The sequence below is a fragment of the Rhagoletis zephyria genome, unplaced genomic scaffold, assembly GCF_001687245.7.
Source record: "Rhagoletis zephyria isolate East Lansing unplaced genomic scaffold, Rhagoletis_zephyria_1.1 Rzeph_scaffold_03689, whole genome shotgun sequence".
Taxonomy (NCBI): domain Eukaryota; kingdom Metazoa; phylum Arthropoda; class Insecta; order Diptera; family Tephritidae; genus Rhagoletis; species Rhagoletis zephyria.
Window position 1 is genome coordinate 20,306 of NW_016160772.1, and position 20,203 is coordinate 40,508.

A 20,203-nucleotide genomic window follows, 5' to 3' on the forward strand; every position below is an offset into this window, starting at 1 on the left:
AGTAAAATATCAGCAGACATACTTATCACGTGAATTCGAACTGATTGCTGATTGCATTGGAAAAGGCGATTTTATTTCTACGGTGTCTCAATAACAACCAGTCGCCGCTGGAGACTTCGTTACAATTTGAACAATCGTGAGCTCACTACAGCTACTGAAAATAGTGTTGCCGTGTTCATATAAATGGATACATTTTAAATTTTGAGGGCTACTTCTTTTTGTGCCTCGGTGCAAATTAGGATACCTTTTCCTATAAGTACGCGTAAGTTGAATAAAATAGTCATCTTTTCTTTCGTTCGCATATGAAAATTTCGTTGTCGGTCACAAAAAAATAGTTGTAGCAAAGTTTCAGCACCCTATCATAAATTTTCAGTTAGCGCAAATTTTTAATGAAAAATACTTTTTCCTTTTACTTTTGTTTACTATTTTTTTTTAATAAATAATTAATAAATAATTAGACATAACAATCGCGGTTGTCGATTCGTGCATGACGAACTCAGGAAGAATGAAAGGGACACGCAGCTACTGAAACACTGAGACCGGAACGCGACCTACATCGTCAAGTGAGAAGTTCCATTAATGTCCAATTAAATTGCTCATATTTTCAATATGACTGAACCATTGACTAAACCTAGCTGATGTGTGTTACGATTGGCCCCATAGGAATGCGATTAGCCAATAATATATTGCGTCTAAGCCTCATTCGGGGACACCAGCATTGTGTTGGTTATAGGGCTGCAAGCCGGTTTTGATCCGGAGCGGTTTTTGAATTGAACCGTCGCTGTTTTTCGGCCATCGAATCGAACCACGAACCAAACCATTTTTATTTTGAAATACAAAAACCGAACCGAGAATCCACTCCAAAAAATGGTTCGGTTCGGTTCAAAATACGCTAAAGCATTTTTCAAAATTTGTAATACACAACTTTATCTAAAAATGCAACCCTATGGTAAAACTGTAAATATTTTTGAGTTTAATGGCATCTTTGAGAGTTATAATTTCGTGCATATAAAACTTGCTTGAAATGCTTTTTTATATGGAAGAAAATGCATATCACCGCCAGCAAATAAAATTCAAACCCGTAAAAAAATTGCCAAAAATAAACATAAAATTTTTTTCTAGAAATTTTCATTAAAAAATTTGTTAGATGAAACTTGGTTAAATTGTTGTTCTTCTTGTTTACTTAACCTTCCGTGGGTGTGGCGGGATGGTTTTCTACCCCAGACGTGTAAAAACTAAAAAAAAATATACGCAGAGTTACTGAAAAAGTCGTCCTATATATATAACGACTTTATTATTTTGGCAATTTCGATTTGATGTGGTTATACGACATGATGTCCAAAATTTAACCATTTTCGAGATATTCGATATTAAGGGATATTTAAAAAATATCGTTTTTTGCTTGTACATCCACTTTTGTTTAAATCAGTTCAAGGTCCGATTTTTTATGTTTTTTAGTTAAAGGGTATGTTAGTTAATAAAAGTGATCAATAAAACTTGAACCAAGCACTGACAGTTAAAAATGGCTGTTTGGCAAAGTTTTGTGTTTCCTACATCACATCATTAAAAAATTGTTTGTATATAAACTATTTTCCAAATTATTTTTAAAACTAGTACACACGTCTTTTTAGCTATCCGAAAAAGTAGATTGCGGGCTCAATACTGGGGCCCTGTTCTCTGAATACGTGAAGTGAAAACATTTTTCATCACTACACACAAAATTGCGATTCTGTTTTTAAGTGTAAATAAATGAATTTGTCTACAATTTTTCACTGTGAAAACTTTTTTCCACAAAGTTTTTTTGGCTGTGAAAAAGAAAAGTTGGGAATTTTTCTCTAAGCCATCATCTTGTGATAAAGAATATCATTGCCTTAAACTCACCATAATTTGCTTGCTAGATGTTAATGGAATAGCTTTTAATGGTCGAGATTCGCTTAAAATGATATAACGAAACGATAAAATGAAAAAATTAAATTTTCACTGAGAATGAATTTTTCATGTTCACTTCACAGTTTCATAGAACCACATAGAACCAGAATTGGCCCCCGCGAGGGTACAATTTCATAAGGAAAAAACTAAAAAAAATACGTGACTAAACCAAAAACTCAACAATTAAAACTTGTTTATTCTTTACAACTCGTTCTCGGTATGACCGTCCCTATTCCTGATACCAATTCTCATTATTTTCCTTAAGTAATTTTTCACGGCGATTGTTCGTAGAGGATGCCTAGTGAATTTTCGTTTGTTTCAGTACATTAAAAATAATCGATCGGAGTCATCTCATTATATATGTACGTGGCGTTTCATTTGACCCTACACGTGAAAATCCATCGGCGTTAAGTTCCTCCACTTTAGTTCTTTTCAGTGAACCGTTCAGTTGTAGTTCCTTCACCTCAGTGAACTAGTTCTTTATTTCATATAGTTCAATTAACGAATACATTTACATACATATCGACACCTTTGTGGGAGATCGACCTATTTCGGCAGCCAACACATTTTCAATATATTTTCAGTTGAGATAGGGTGCTTTTAAACCAAGTTCTGAAATAGGGCGTTCTTGAAAGGTTTTCTGAGATAGGTCGACCTTCCACTCATATTAAAAATAAATAAATAAATAAATAAATAAATATTACTATTATAAATATTACATACAAAATAAAAACTTCGGTAATTTGAATTTACATACATCAAACACGTTCGTAGTACAAGTAATTTTTAAACAAAAAACAAAACCGACTTCAATTCCCATAGGGAACCACGTTTGAGGTAACACATTTCCTTTATAAAAAGAATTATAGAAACATGCATAAAAAAATATAAATATTTCGACGAATTGATAACCTGCTCCTTTTTTGAAGTCGGTTAAACAAGTTCCCGCATCAAACAAAAACTTTAACAAATTCAAGAAATATAAACATATGTATGATATGTAAACACTTATGTACATATTGCTGTGCAAAAACATTAAATTCGAAAGCTCTTTTGATTTTCAAAGCGTTCTAAGATAGTTTAATAGTTTTCTCTGCCCCCGAAAAAAATCGTTCGCAAGGAACTGAAGTAGCAACAATGCAAAAGCATTTTAAAGCGTATCTGCAAGGAATATTCATTGAGATGAACTAGTTCATTTAGTTTATTTAGTTCAAGAACTACACAAGTCTAGTACATTGGACTTCAGGTGAGAAGTGTTGATTGGCTCTCAATGAACGCCATTTAAGCTTGGTTTTAGCTCATTTGGATCATTGGATGAGGTATCTACGTATGACTGCCCTTTGAGATCTATGGCTTCTGACGTGGCTTCTAAAAAGAGCTTGCAAGGATGGTCCATGCGAAAATATCGCTACAGAAACTGCTTACTCTGAGTGATGTTACGCATCTTGAATGGGCGCATGTGGGCCTCGTTACGTAAATGTCGCTAAGTGCGAATTCTGACAAGTCTGAAGCTTCGCCCACTACGTCCTCCTAGAACTGGATAGCAACCGAAAATTCGAAAATTTTCACTTAAATAATTTGGTGAAACTGGCTGTAACTGACTTAATTGACGATTGCGGTTGCATGCGTGAGAAAGGAAAGCAAGCTGCGGGGCTCTATGTTTTATTTTTCATGGCTTGGAAAATTGATCTATGTACTCGTACTTACTTAAATTTATTAACATAAATTAATTTACCGAATAACTCCTCTTGTTGTTTTTCAAGAAAATTGTAATTTTTTCATCTAATATTTTAGAGGAAATTGCTCAGAAGTTCTCGCAAGAATACATCAACTATCTCAAGAGTGGTATTGAGTCCGCTGCCCTGCGACAGATCTCCGCTCAGTTAGCGAAGGCTCATAGCAAAAAGGACCTCTTCACCAAAGAGTTGGGCGATCTATCCTTATCCGATCAATTTGTGGCTTGCACCACATGCCGTTCCACGGTCAATGTTATGGCGCGAATGTTCCGCGACGATGATGGCGAATTCGCAGGAGACGATACCGAAGCACAGCTAAAGAGTATAGCCTTGGACATCTGCATCCGACTCGAACTACAAACTACAGAAGTGTGTTCCCAGTTGATCGATTTCAATTTACCGACTTTTGTTTATATCGTCAAGAACTCGAAGATCGATTCCCGTACATTATGTTCGCTTTTCATGCAATACAATTTCTGCAACGTGAGAAATGCTGACTACAATTGGACTCTCGCAATTGATGGTGGTGATACAGAAGTGAGTGCGCCAAAATCAGATTTACCCAATAAAAATGGAAATGAGTTGAAAATTTTGCACTTAACGGATATCCACTATGATCCTTTATATGCACCAGGGGCCTTGGCTGAATGTGTTGAGCCGATGTGCTGTCAGCAAGGCGCTGGTTCTACCGAGAGTGATAAGGCCGCCGGATACTGGGGTGACTACCGCGATTGCGATGCGCCTTGGCAAACGATTGACGACGCCTTTAACCACATTAAGAAAACGCACAGCAGCATCGATTATATCTATCAAACCGGAGATATCGTAGATCACATGGTCTGGGGAACATCCACAGAAAAGAACGCCGATGCATTAAAGAGGGTAAATGATCGTTTGGCTGAACTATTCCCAGGCATACCGGTGTATCCTTGCATTGGTAATCATGAACCACATCCTTTCAATGTGTAAGTTTAATAAAAAACTTCCCAAGTGTTCATGGAAGCAGTTTTATTGCTCTTTTCATAAAGTTTCAGCCCAAATGATGTGCCAGATGCGATCAACACCCATTGGTTGTATGAAGAGTTGTATGAACAATGGTCCACCTGGCTGCCGGCCGAAACTAAGGATACAATTCTTAAGGGCGGGTATTACACAGTTTCGCCAAAAGCCGGCTTTCGTGTGATTGCTTTGAACAACAACGATTGCTACACCAGCAACTGGTGGTTGTACTACGATGGCACGGACAAGATTCCACAACTGCAGTGGCTTCATGAAACTCTGTTGGCCGCTGAAAAGGCTGGCGAATTTGTTCACATTCTGGCGCACATTCCGACAGGAGATGCCTCCTGCTGGTCGGTGTGGGCGCGAGAGTTTAACAGATTAGTGGTTCGTTTCCGGGGCACAATTAGCGGCATATTCAATGGCCATTCGCATTTGGACGAAATGCATTTGCATTACTCGGCTAATGGACATGCGATTGGGGTGGTATGGAATGGCGGCTCATTAACTACGTACTCGAATAAGAATCCGAACTATCGACTATACGAAGTGGAACCCGCAAGCATGGTAAATTGGAAACTAACTGAAACCTAAAGTCTTCTTTAGTCCCATATCATAACTATTTTATCTGTAACAAATCTAGCAAGTTGTGGATCATGAAACATGGATCTTCAACTTGACGGAAGCAAACGCTCATGGTGAATCTCAAACCCCGCGTTGGTTCAATGAATATGAATTCTCTAAGGAGTTTACTGAAGACTTGAGCCCAGCTGGAATCGACAAGCTACTGGAGGAAATGGCAGAAAACCCAAGCATGCTCAGAAAAGTAAATTGATGTGATATTCGTCTTATTTTAACTTTCGAAAAAATGCCTTCGATTTCTAATCTAGTTTTGGCAATACAAAATGAAAACTGCCGATCCACAATTGAATTGGGGATGCGACCGGGATTGCCTGTTAAGTACGATCTGCCGATTAGCAACAACTGTAAACAATCAGAAGACGCGCTGTGAGCAGCTGCAGGAGAAACTTAAAGTTGCCGTAAGTTAATTGCACGGCGCATAGTGGGCTGAATTGCAAAACTAGGCATACAAAAGTAGTCTATATTGTTTTTTTTAAAGAAAGATAGTACCTGGGGGGTTTTGAGGTCGCTGATTACGAATCTGAAGTCTGTTTTCATAAATTCAAAATTGCGGATCCACTATGGTGGTCGAGTTATCAAAAATTTATGTATTTTAAACAACTTGGTATCCAAGATTTTTTGTGGTAGCTGATTTCGAATGTAAATTTGTTTTTCAAAAATCAAAAATGGCATATAGCGGAATAGATCAGAAATCTAAATAAAAGAAATTGACCTTGTACTTTTGCATCTGTTTGCCCTTTACTTTTGAAATTTAGGAACTCGCCTAAACTCATTTATCTGACAAAGTAGTGAAGAGTGTCTAATGCAACTTTTTATGAACTTAATTAATATGTTCGGTCATAGTCGGCTTTTTAGATGACTTCGGATTTCATATTTTGTACAGTTTTTAACTTTCTTAAATTGTTGAGAATTAAAAATCATCCTTGTCAAAATAACACACACACAATTCTCACTTTTAATTAAAAAAAAAATAAATAAAAAATATTGTAATATGCCCAAAATCTTGCATGGTAACCACTTCTGAAGTAAAGACTGACATTGCATGGTCAGGCGGGTAAACGAGGAAGCGCGGTATTCACAAGTGAAGGGGCCATCTAACAAACTTTGCTTCGTTTCTAGAGTGGAGAGATCTGCCCATTAGACGTTCCAGAATACTTGCATACAATGATGGAACCGGTTTCACCACTTCAAATTTTGGGGTTTTGTTCATCTACTTTTCCGATACAGCCAACTTGTGCGTAACGTAGGGATGTCGGAAAAACATCGATACATCGAAAATTTCAATGTTTTTTGAAAACTGACATCTCTAGTAGTGACTTGACCAAAAAATTTAATGGCTCCAAAAAGTTTCGTTAGCTCGTTCGCTCACTTGCAGTAATTTATTTCAAATTAAAATTCCTATGCAAATCGATGCAATGAAAAATATCGATGTACATTTCGATGCATCGAATCAAAGAAAAACATCGATGCATTTTTGCCACTGACATCCCTAGCGTAACGAATTCAAGAATATTGTACGCGCTTTTTCAGTGGCCGAGTACAGTTAATATATCTGGTCGAGACATACTTAGAAATTTTCCAAAGGCCTCAAATTCTCAACTTACGACTTCATAAAATAACATTTGGAGCTAACCACTTAGATATTTGATCAGCAATTTTAAATTTGAATATGGGTCTAGAAAGTAGTCTAAAACTAACGACAATTTTTTTTTGTATTTTTGTCATTTCTACGTCATTTTGTTAAAAATTTTATAAGACATTTTTTTTCATGTAGTCAGTAAAATTGAATTAGTTTTTATGAATTAGTTGAGGGCACTAAGAAAATTTTAAACATATTTTCATGAATTATTCGATCAGAGCTACGACCTATACTAGGTTTTCAGTGCTACACGTTGCAATTTTTTTAGGATTTTCAAGGATTTAAGGAAAACAATAATTGTTATCTATTCTTTGAATTTTATTCTCATTGGCAGTTGGACACCGAAAACACAACAAGCGGAAGTCCGGTTATCACAACCGAGAGTCCGGTTACCACAACCGAGAGTCCGGTTACCACACCCGGGAGTCCGATTACCACAACGGAAAGTTCCGAAGGGGATGGNTGTCTATCTAAGTTTATCTCATTGTAAGATGTTTGAAACAGACCTAAAACCATCCTTGTTTACCACATGGCGGTAGTTTTGCGCCGGGTATTTAATGTTCGGCTCCGCCCGAACTTAAGACTTTTTTGCTTGTTAATTTTGAAATTCCTTTATGTTCCACTTGCACTGGTTTTGGATTTTGTTGCACATTTATTTATGTTTGCTCCTATTTTAAATTGAAAATTTATTATTTAACAGTAGTTGTTACATAGACCGGTAATACAACCGAGGATTTCAATATAAGCACAGTCAAGGATGATAAGCGGCATTTTCACACAAGCACTTTCCGCTTATAAGCAAAGAATATCGTTTATTTTCGACGGTGCATATATCCGAGAAATACTGTATACTATAACTTACATTCTTTCTGAAATGAAATAGCATTGGAATAGGTACATTTGCCTGAAATTTTTCAGCGTTTCAATTCAAAGAAGAGCTGGCGGAATACTATGCCCCGGGAAAGTATGAGTTCTAGTAGTAAATACTAATAAGTTAATAATTTAAATATAAGAATGATGCTCGGCTGGCAGTATTCTTTTTATAGGAGTCAAATTTGAGCAGGACACGCCCATTTATGGTCTAAAAAATTATATTGGTGGATCCGTTTCATTGACTCGACTTTTGGCACTACGCTAAAATTGAAAAGGGCACAGTGTGCGCCGTGCTTATTCATACCGAATTTTAAGCGATGGCTAACGAACCAGCCCTGATTTGTCTTATACCATGTTCTGACCGACATCGAAAACATGCTTTCGCTGAAAACTACTTTAAAACTTACGTTGCACTCATTCCAATCGGTGTTTGCACGTGTTTTTTAAATATATATATTTATTGCAGTTGGAAGTCATACTTTATCATTTTTAATACACCAGTTTGGATTTATTGTTAATTGGCTGGCCAAATTAAAATAAGAATAAAAGAAAAATGTAGCTAATGGAAAGAAAAGTACTCTGGTTTTGTTTTTCTTGTAGCAAAACTGTAAAATTTAACAGCTAAAAATTAATCATTTCACGGAATCCTGGTGAGTTTTCTACGGAACCTATATTAGGAATCTCTGGTAAAGCGAACAAAATTATTATAAACTGTCATTCTTTCNTTTTGTTTTTCTTGTAGCAAAACTGTAAAATTTAACAGCTAAAAATTAATAATTTCACGGAATCCTGGTGAGTTTTCTACGGAACCTATATTAGGAATCTCTGGTAAAGCGAACAAAATTATTATAAACTGTCATTCTTTCGTCAACGTTCAAGTCACATCCCCCGCCTAAATTATGGCCGAATACTACCTAAAAAATTGCTGCAAGTTTCTCAACCAAAATGGGCTTTCAGTACTTACGCTTTATTTTTGTGTCATAAGCGTTCATAAATAAATCATCGAATAAACTGTGATAGCTATGTATGTATGTATTTTTTCTATTTTTTTTTTAAGCTCACTATGATTAATTTTTACTGCAGTTGCAATGTACATTAAAATGNTTATTTTTGTGTCATAAGCGTTCATAAATAAATCATCGAATAAACTGTGACAGCTATGTATGTATGTATTTTTTCTATTTTTTTTTAAGCTCACTATGAATAATTTTTACTGCAGTTGCAATGTACATTAAAATTCATACAAATGTATGTACATATGTATGTATATGTAAGTAATCTCTATTTCTATATGTAACTAATACGTATATTTTTAAACATTAAACGGTCAATGGGAGCGCAGTCCATATACAAGTACATACCGTCCCGGAGAATTTTTTGCATTTAAATAAATTATGTACATACTACATACGTACATGTAGAGATAAGGGGTTTCAAATATATATATACAATAATTGTAACAAAGAAATCCGTGCAGATTTATTAAATAACACTAAAAAAGGGAGTAGAAGAAAGCTTGCTTGAAGTGTTTTTCTTAGCTGAGAATACTGCCAAAAATGAAATCAATGACAAAGCAGCCAACCTATGCCCCAATACCTATTTCTTGCTTGATTTCACTTCACTTTTTTGTTTTCTTCGATCGAGTTGGATTAGTTTACAAATTTACAGAGCACATACAAGCGTGGCTATGTCCAGATCGTTTTCGTCGGCCTTGCGTATAATTACAGTAGCGTGATTTTGATATCGCCCAGTGGAGATCAGACGCACCGTAGTCACGCCGCAGAAAATGGCCTGTTCTGGTCCTGAAATAAAAACGATTTTATCATGAAATTAACGGTGCTATTTCTTAAAAATTTCTTAAGCAAGTTGCACTAATAATCACCCTGCTGATCAGAGTAGCCGCAAACGTCGGCCGCCTTCTCCATTGCGATTGCATCCAGTCCAGGCGACCCGCCGATTTCCAAGCGATCATCATACATGCCGCACTAAAAGTAGTATATACATATGTACATAAGTCACGTTTAGGGAACTTTTCACCTTCACCATGGTGTTGTTTCATTTGCTTACATCGTAATTAACCTTTTCCCCACGCACATTCTTGCCGCCGATTTTCAGATTGGCCACAGTNCAAAGCAGCCAACCTATGCCCCAATACCTATTTCTTGCTTGATTTCACTTAATTTTTTTGTTTTCTTCGATCGAGTTGGATTAGTTAACAAATTTACAGAGCACATACAAGCGTGGCTATGTCCAGATCGTTTTCGTCGGCCTTGCGTATAATTACAGTAGCGTGATTTTGATATCGTCCAGTGGAGATTAGACGCACCGTAGTCACGCCGCAGAAAATGGCCTGTTCTGGTCCTGAAATAAAAACGATTTTATCATGAAATTAACGGTTATATTTCTTAAAAATTTCTTAAGCAAGTTGCACTAATAATCACCCTGCTGATCTGAGTAGCCGCAAACGTCGGCCGCCTTCTCCATTGCGATTGCATCCAGTCCAGACGACCCGCCGATTTCCAAGCGATCATCATACATGCCGCACTAAAAGTAGTATATACCTATGTACATAAGTCACGTTTAGGGAACTTTTCACCTTCACCATGGTGTTGGTTCATTTGCTTACATCGTAATTAACCTTTTCGCCACGCACATTCTTGCCGCCGATTTTCAGATTGGCCACAGCCACTGTGGCTGGGAAGAGTGCTGATATGGTGCAATTGCGTTGATAGCCAGAGTTAGCCATATTGAAGATGGCGGTCGTATCCTGCACCAGCACGTTGCAAGCTGCCTCCGGCAATAAGGAAGACAAATGCGAAATTAATTTGTTTTATTTTTTTTATTTTTTTCATTANCTCCGGCAATAAGGAAGACAAATGCGAAATTAATTTGTTTTATTTTTTTTTTATCATTCGAATAAAGCAATGCTAACTTCAGATAGATTACACTTACGTTTCGTAATTTTGTGAAAGCGGACGTGGGCGATGAAAGAGCCTCGTAAGGGAATACGATACTGCAGCAGCGCAGCATTTTGACTTGAACGGAAGAATTTCTTATTCGCAACACGTGGCCTGCGAGCAAAAAAAAACAAAAAAGTGATAATAATTTATGTAATACAAATGAGTACAATTGTTGGTAGCCAGAGTGTGGGCAAGCCCTAAATGCCCATTCACGTACCACTGCTTGAAATTGTTGCAAAACTCAACGACACGCTCTTCCAGCCCGCGATGATGATCCTTAATGCCTGGAAAATATTCGCCATTCAACTCCCAGCCATCAACAAACTACAAAAGTGAAATGAAGAGGAGCGGAGCAGATGCCAAACAAAAGAAAGTTGAAAATTGCATTAAGTGTTGGTGAAAACTCAATTCAAAGGGGACGACTCTCATCCACTTCATTATGCAACTTTGTGGCATTGTTCTGGTTTTTGCCATCTTGTTTTTGTTTTGTTTTTGTTTTGTTTTGTTTCGTTTCGTTTGGGNTTAATGCCTGGAAAATATTCGCCATTCAACTCCCAGCCATCAACAAACTATAAAAGTGAAACGAAGAGAAGCGGAGCAGATGCCAAACAAAAGAAAGTTGAAAATTGCATTAAGTGTTGGTGAAAATTCAATTCAAAGGGGACGACTCTCATCCACTTCATTATGCAACTTTGTGGCATTGTTCTGGTTTTTGCCATCTTGGTTTTGTTTTGTTTTCGTTTGGTGTGGGTTTGTTGTGAATTAAGTTTATAACTTACAGCCATTAGACCGCCGGTCGCACAATTGACATCGTAGTGTTTCATTGTTATTTCGACAATGGTGTCGGGCTCACCAATCACGTAGAGGCCGCACACCTCCGACGTCGGGCCTTCTATAGCTGCTTCCATGAGCGGCGCCTCCTTCGTATTGGGCAGCATATATGGTACTTTTTTGAATACATAGTCGCCGGGTTCGGATGCAACGTGCATGCAATCTGCATTCAAATAGAAGGATGAAATGTTTTGAAAATTATGCAAATATATGAGCAGATAGTATGTATGTGCAGTGAAGGGCAAATTGGAACAATAAAACGAAAAATTAAATTGGTGGGGCTGTACTGTTTATATCTATAAACTTTAAGTTAATCGACACAATAAAATTATATAAATTGTATATGGAAACTGAGCTAAATGTTCAAGCTTTGTACCCTCTTAGTAATTTAATAATTCTAGGAAAACTTCTCACCCATAACCTGTAATTTTTCCCACATTTCACGTGGGATCCTAAGCAACAAATTAAAATTTTCAGAAAAAGTTTAGTCGTTTTTAAAAATAGATCCATACCAGCCGATCATTAGTACTGAATGGCTTATCCTTAAGAAATGCTATAAGCAATAGCCGAATTTGTCCCCAATTTATCGAACTCAACGGCATTTGAAAGAATAAGATACAAAAATAACGCTAATTTACTAAAAGAAAGCCACAACTCAACGAGATGTAGTAAAAACGGACGCAATATACATATGTATATACGTATATATGTATGTACATACTATACATACGTACGTTTATATAAATACGTATATACGTATGTATGTATTTATACATATATACGTTTTCTTAAAACCAAAACGTGCTACTATATATCCTTAAAAAATAGCCAAAACTGCGGCTTTTGCACTTTTAGTTCTCAGTTACCTATTCAGTCCAAAGTTTGCCATTTACACAGCTCCAATATATAGTTTCACACGAATACTAAATCGGGCAATGCGACGTATAGGCAGTTTCTTTTCATGCTGTCGAAGGCGGTTTTCCCCGGAAGACCCAAGAAGCATGCAGCTTCCATGGGGTCAGTCCATAGGGACAGAGGCGTCAGTTAAGTAGGATATAGTGGGCATGCGAAGAAATGTTTCGAGTCGTGGGGTTTCTCTCCGCATGCCGGGCATTGGTTATGCACATCTCCATCGAATCTTCTCAGGTACAAGTTTAACTTGCTACAGTAGCCGAAGTTGGGCTATTGTGGCCCCAGTCTCCCGCGGCAGATGAAGCTCTCTCTCGTCCGCGTCAGGTGGTTGTGTGCCCAGAACGTCATTCACAGGTCGGGAGTCTACATAACTTGAGACTGACTCCGTGCGAATGCCGCTCAAGGCCTGTCGATATGCTGTCGGATTCAGAGGTTACTTTATGAACCTCTGGATTTCGTCCGTCAGTTCGTAAAGATGCCTTCTGAAGTGCCTTGGCGAGGGCTCCTCTGTAAGAAAGTGTTTGTTCGCGCATCCGAACAAACACTTTCTTACAGAGGAGCCCTCGCTACTACGGATCCCTAAAAGCTACTAATATGCCAATAATGCCACGATTTTTAAGGTAATTTTATAAGAGACTGGCACAGAATGTAAACACCCTCGGACACTTCGTTTCAACTAAACCTGAATCTAATTAAGTTTATACTCGTAGTTCGTAGTTTGAAAAGAATTAAAATATCCCAAGCCCTGCTAGTATAGAATTATTTATCACGCCAAAGTTCTATCGATTTGTAAGGGCACTTACAGGGTTTATATGTATGTATGTATGTATTGCTGACTTCTCAATTGAAAAGTATTTCATTGCCGACTTATTGCTACTTATTTTATTGCACTTTTGGTAACGATCTTTGGCTTTCAATCTCAATTTCTACGCACACCCAGTCACATTTACAGTATATGTATGTACTAAAGTGTGCATTAGTTTCCACATGCGGTTGCTTTATTGGTTTATGGGCAATTAAATGTGTGTAAAACTTTCATGCGTTTCGCACATTGTGATTTCATACGCCTATACATATGTATGTACATATGTAATTGGAAATGTCCTGCTTGCCAACAGCTGTTCATTGTGGTCCGCCGCAACACGTAACCATATCTCATTTCTTCACCGTCTTTTGGCTCGGAAAGCCCATACCCCCATTGGTCTATGTACATACATATGAATTTAATATTAAATATGTATGTATGTATTTATTGGTGAGTCATTTGTTAGAATTCTGCAATAGTAGTGCCGGTCTGACTGGCGCAGGTGTTGATAAAGAGAGTTAATATCCAAATAATTTACTTACGTATTTAGCTTTATATACTCGTATACCCTGCGAAAAATTGTGCGACTAATCTCTGAAGAGAGTATTCCAAGATTAGTCTCGATTGGGTACAATTGAGCATCAATTAGGCGCAACTAGTCTCGACCCATCTCTAACGGGTACAATTAACGATTTAGTGATATGTACGCACTTAGTCAATGAAATGTTAGGTGCGGCGTTGGCACATAGGGAGAGTATTCGCTTAACAAACCTGAGAAGCCTGGTTCGAAACGCAGCTGGCACAGATTTTTATTTTTATTTTTTAAAAGTGACTAGTCGCTTTTTATACCCGCTCGGGTATAAACGGGAGCAATCAGTCTCTTCATAGGATATGTTCGAACAAAAGCGAACAGCTCATTCCATATAAAGAAATCAAACGTGGTATAAGTCGCATGTTCCTTTACGATTGCTCCTGGAGGTATCTGGGATTAGTCGCACTTTTTGCGGGGTATTTTTATTATGTCTATGCAAATATACCCTAATGGAAAAACATAAACTAATGAAATGAACTTGGAGGTTCGGGTATGCTGCGAAGATTTCTTCGATTACAGTTAACTAATTTTTTGATGTCCGCTGCGGTGTGGTGACTAGAAGTGCGCACTACATTCCGCTAGGCCTGGGATCGAGCACAGTTTCCGACTAACCTCAAAAACAAAAGAAAATAAAAATAGCGGTCGCCCTTTGGCAGGCAAAACTCTGCTTCGTGTGACCACATCAAGACACATCAAGACGTTAAACAATAATAGCCTAGTAGCTTTACAAAAGGCTTATAATTTTAAAAATGTATGAAAACGTCAATTTATAAGGCTCTTTGAACCTATTTTATTTTTTATGAATAGGGCCATACGATTTTTATTTTTTTGATAATTGAAAAATCGTTATTTCTTAATTTTTATTTTTTTCAGTCAGCAATATACTTTAAACTTGGATTTGAATTTTTTCTACCAAGTTTTATCGTTATTTTGGGAATTTTATGCTTTCGACCAAAGATATTTTTTTTTTCAATAATTTCTAAACGGTAGAATGTCCTTTACATTACGATACAAGTATACCAGTCCAGTTACTCGCGTAATATAAACCGGCACTGGCATGGACTCATTCCAGTAAAAGTTAATGCCAGAAACTGCCATACCGGTCTAGTTTTCATGCCAGTGCTTACAGAACCTCTTACAGTGGACTGATATATACAAGAAATTTTTAAGCAAAAAAAAACAAACCGACTTCAATTCTCATATAACATATAAATTATCGAAACTAAACGAAACGAGTATACGACCACCCTTAAGGTACCACCTTTCCGATGAAAAAGGAATTATTGAAATCGGTTAACGTGGTACTAGGTTATGCGGTAATATATACAAAAAAAAATATATATACATTCCGACGAATCCCGACGAACCTTCTCCTGTTTTGGAGTCAGTTAAAAATAGTTTTATAATTCAAAAATAAATTACAAAATAAATTTTGCAGGCTATTTACAATTGGGATACGTATATTAGTGAGACGTTTGGGATAAAACTATAAAAGCGTATGATTCGCGAGTCATCTGTGTTCTAGAGATGCCCTTTTTAAATCGATTAATCGAGCCCTTCCGATTCGGTTTTTTAGTTCCGATTCGATTCGTGAATCGATTCAAAAAGTTGGAGAATCGACATAGGATTTTTCCTCAATTGATGCATAATAAAAAAAATCTATAGAATTAAAAAAAAAATTTTAATTGGAGGCAGGTACACAAAAAAAAAACAAAAATTGGGGGGCTTGACACCCCCACCTTTCTAAGGCCCTGTATCCACAGGAAAACACCTATGTGATATCTCTTAAATATATTTCCAATAGAGACCATTTATTTCTCATGGGTTGCAATATATGTCAGCGCTTTTTGCCTGACATCTATCGCTGGCAATTTGGTAGTTTGGCAGCCATATTTTCATTTGGAATAAAGCGTACTGGTGGTAACATCAATGCAATTTTGATATTAAATCAAACTAAGAAGCTATTCTCTATTAGATTATTTATGATTACGTTTTAGCAAATAATTTAGCAAGTTTTTTTTGGATTTAAATGCTTTTAACACTGAAATACATATAGAGAATGTTGTGTGGTAGCGTCATGTGACAAATGCTTATATTAAGACAACAAAAAGCCCACACACCAAAACTTGAAATCATATTGATCGCAACTAACTGTCTGTGACCGAAAAATGTAATCTGAACGATTTCCCTTGATAAAAAAAAAAAAATCTTATAACCACAGCAAAATTTGATCAGCAAAATGGCAGTCAAATTTTAACGGTTGTTATGATGTTTGTTATAGCATTCATAACCGTTGACCGCACCGGTTTCTATTAGTTAATATGGAAATTATGACTTTAAAGTCAATACAACGGTATCAGCTTTGTACGAGTTGATTTCCTTACAGGGCACTTTCATAAGGTACTTATGCGAATGGGTGTGATCACTAAATTATTTGGGATTTCGTTGGTCCCTATGTGTATTAAATGATTATTTATCACTTAGCGCTAATGATTTGTAAATACTTCACGCGGGAATCCTAATTTCACAATTGTATGTATGTATGTATGTACATTTGGAATTTATTGTAATGTCAGTAATGACTTAATCCGTAAGCTAATGCAGAAAAAATACATAAATTTAATGAAATCAACGCGCTTTCATGGAATATATGTATGTAGTAAAGGCATTATTGAATATTTCCGTTACAGCAGGTAAAAAGTGCAGGTATATCTTTCGCATGAACATGAGACTGCCCCGATGTTCTTTTTTTGCGTAACTCGATATGAACACCCCCGCTTAAAAGCTTATTTTCGCCTAATTTACGTATGTAGGACGTAGGACGAGGACAATCCACACCGACGCACAGTGTTTCGACTATATGAAGGCAGGTGGAAAAAAGTTATGGTGACAGTTGATAAAAAACCAGTTGGGCTTAGAGAGGGAATAGTAAATGTCATAAATACAAAATTTCAGATCAATAACTCACTCCACCTCGAACGGTAAGGTTCCAAAAAAATACTGGAATCGGCGCAATACCGACTGATCAGTTTAGTTGCCTTTGGCGCTAAACCCATTAAAGGAAGTGTTTCTTTTTCAACTGTGATTAATTATTTAAGAGTTATGGAATATTCAGGTGGAGGTATTTATCATTTATTTGGTATTTTCCTATTTTTCTTATCAAAAAGTTGACTTTGAAATGTAGATCCTAAAGATTATTAGTAAAATAAAGTGTGAGTACCGGTTCGTCAGGTCTTGAAATTAGAGGCATGTTTTAGGGAATTTTATTTAGTTTTCGAATATATAATTGGATCATTTCGCGCGACTTTGCAAATATATGCAATTTCGTTTTTCCAATTTTTCGATTTTCAGCTTCTTTTTGCGTAATTTCGCGAAAAGGATTTTTCGAGCAATGGAAAAGTCACAACAAACATTTGGAAAAAGGAGAATATTTACATCTATGTAATTTTTAAGTATATCCTTTGCTTTTCTGAGAGTGGAAAGCAGAAAACAACAACTACCAAAAACTATCACATTTAATGATTGGGACCATATTATATGCGAGTTGTAGACGTTATAGTGATCCAATCTTCCCCATATTTTACATTTAGGTTTTTCTAATAAAAGGGACAGTACAAACTAAATTTAATCGAAATCGGATGAAATTTCATGTTTCCGCCCACATTTACCAAATTTCATAATTTCCTACTCCTAAGTAAAATTAGAGCACATGTCAAGTTTCAGCAAAATCGGTGCAGGTTAACTATTATTTCCACCTGCCTCCATATAGTCGAAACACTGTGCGACGTGGAGTAGTTGACCTATTAGCCCAGAATTTGTACTGAGATGACTAAATTGTGAAAACATGGTTGCTATCAACGAGCTTAATTAAGTCGATTGAAAAATAAATAATTTTTATAAGGTATTTTTTCGATAAAAGACACCTCTCTTATCTATCTTCCTTAAAATCCCTGAATATACTCCTTTTCTTCCTCCTTTCAGGGCCGGATACAAATGTCATACAAGTGCTTTGAAAACCGTTCGGGTTCCGAAAATACTCAGCCTTACTCGGTTACCATCGTAGCTACAATTATGGATACACAAGAAATGGTAGACAGAAGCAACAACCTACGCCTCAACTAGAGCTACGATACCACCCATCTATCTCCGCGATCAAGAAGGATCAGGAGGACTTCGCGAAAGTGCAAGAGAACATTCCTTGGTCATAGTCAATAATTTTGGTTTTCGATTTCAAATCCTATGGAGGTCCCAGAAGAAGCCTCGAAAATGACAGAAATTGCAGAAGATCAGAAGAATATAGGCTCCACAGCTAAATCCATAAATGATCAACGAATTGGCAAAATTGATGCTACAAGTGAAGTATTTACAAACAGTCTTAAAGCCTTAAATTGGGGGATCACTTAAACATGGGCTTTGCTTTCTAAAAAGTCCTTCGAGTACAGGCAAATCTCATAATTTATTCATTCTATAAAACTTCAAATATTTATCTCTGTTACTGGGAGTTTATGTAAAGGATGATGTGAAAAGAAAAAGAGAAATGGGACATGTCAAAATATTCTTGAACAGAAGTTGAATGTTGCACTATTAGACTATCCTTTATTCCATACGGATTAACAAAAATGTTGCCCTTCCTCCATGCAAAATGTGTTTGATGTTACACTCAACCCTGTCGAAGGGCATGCTTTTGACTTCTTGTCGTTGTCGAGCTGCACGTATTTTATAATATTGTCCTAAATTTTTATATAGAGTTTATAATTATTACTGGGTTTTGTTATTCCACTTAAAAATAATGATTATTTATAAGATTTAAAAAGTCATACAGACGCAACCAACTAAAATTTTGACCTGAAAGTTTTGGAACTTATTCCTTTTATTAGGGTGTCACTACCTCTGAAAAGGATACGTCGGAAATCACGCTGGCATAGCTTTTGAGTTTTTCGAATAATCATTATTCTTAATTGGGAAAATACAAATAACAAAATAATCATTATTTTTTATCGAAAAAATAAAAATCAAGTAATTTCAATCAATTTGCGATAGAAAAGGAATTTTCAATTGACGAGGTCCAAAGTTATGCGGTAACATGCATACAAAAAAAAATATATATTCCGACGAATTGATAACGTGCCCTTAGAAAACACAAAAGTAAAATTCCAATAGTAAGAACTGGTATTTAATGTGACTTACCTGTGATAACATTAATGTCAGCGAATTCTTGATTTGGATAAAATTCGAACGCCCTCTTAACCATTGGCCAAGCCTGAAAGTAAAAAAAAATAAATAAATAAAAAAAGATCAGTCCTTCGTTTTGACCTGGTAAACTTAAACGTAGAATCAATACAAATATTAATAATCATTAATTATTTCGTTTCATACGACAAAGATTTATATTTTTTATATTAGCTTCCGGTTCGTGCTCGTCTTCGCAGTGTCTTCGTCTTTGGGATTTTGTTAATAAGTAGCTAAACTCGATTTTTCACACAGGTAAAGGCTTTTTAAACCCATTTGATTTGATACCCAGCTTTTAATAACTCCTTGCACTTATTAAAACTATGTATTTACCTTTTTAAATAGGTGGCAACCCTCATTATTATCCTAAATGTTAAAAGTAAGGATATCCTACCACTCCTTCGTTTGACGCCCATATTTTAGCATTTTATATAACTTATGCATACTTTAATTAAATTCGACTTTTCAATTCTTTCCAATTTGATGATTTTGCACAGCAATATGTAAGTGGTAACATATCGTACATACATACATATATACTTAGGTATCTTTTTATGCGGGTTTTTTATGCGGATTTGAATCTATGAGGGTTTTTAAACCGTTTTTTCGCTGTAGCGACTTTGCTTTTTTGAGTTTTTATTACTTTTTCCAATGAGTAAGAGACAATACTTCTGATAAATAATTTGTCTTTATATTCATACAAATTCATATATTTATTTTGGTATTTTTTTGTTTTTGGTTAAAATACACATACAATTTTATTTATTTCATTAATGCCCACCATGCAAAACATGAGAAATAAGCAACAATCGCCAATGGCAACAAATTGGCGACTCACCGATTTATTGCTGTGGTGACAAATCGGCAACATCACTTCGTTCATGTCAATTTTGAATAAAAAAGTTCTCAAAAATTCCGAAACTTATGAATATGGCGTCAATAGTATTGGCCAAAAGCATCTAAATTATGCCCAAGGACAAGATTGAAAAAATAGGAAGTCGCAGAGCGAGAAAATGAATTAATTCCGATTGTAAGTTGCAATTTGGTACAAAAAAA

The 20,203-nt window shown here is 36.2% G+C and overlaps 2 protein-coding genes across 2 annotated transcripts in view; one reads left to right on the forward strand and one right to left on the reverse strand.

Annotated features, from left to right (window-relative positions):
• The window catches only part of LOC108369468 (sphingomyelin phosphodiesterase-like), an 11,972-nt gene extending 4,537 nt beyond the window's left edge, over positions 1–7,435 (forward strand). The window contains exons 2-6 of the mRNA XM_017624576.1: positions 3,724–4,630; positions 4,694–5,231; positions 5,308–5,490; positions 5,555–5,704; positions 7,280–7,435. Of these exons, the coding sequence (XP_017480065.1) occupies positions 3,724–4,630; positions 4,694–5,231; positions 5,308–5,490; positions 5,555–5,704; positions 7,280–7,435 (1,934 nt within the window). The remainder of the gene's footprint in view (positions 1–3,723; positions 4,631–4,693; positions 5,232–5,307; positions 5,491–5,554; positions 5,705–7,279) is intronic.
• Positions 7,436–10,039: 2,604 nt separating this feature from the next.
• On the reverse strand, positions 10,040–19,178 carry LOC108369469 (corticotropin-releasing factor-binding protein-like; the record flags this gene model as incomplete). Its single annotated transcript, XM_017624577.1, has 7 exons — positions 10,040–10,179; positions 10,260–10,362; positions 10,445–10,605; positions 10,771–10,889; positions 10,996–11,102; positions 11,558–11,772; positions 19,106–19,178. Coding segments are annotated over 7 exons (918 nt in total), but the record flags the coding sequence as incomplete, so codon positions are not given.
• Between the last annotated feature and the right edge of the window lie 1,025 nt (positions 19,179–20,203).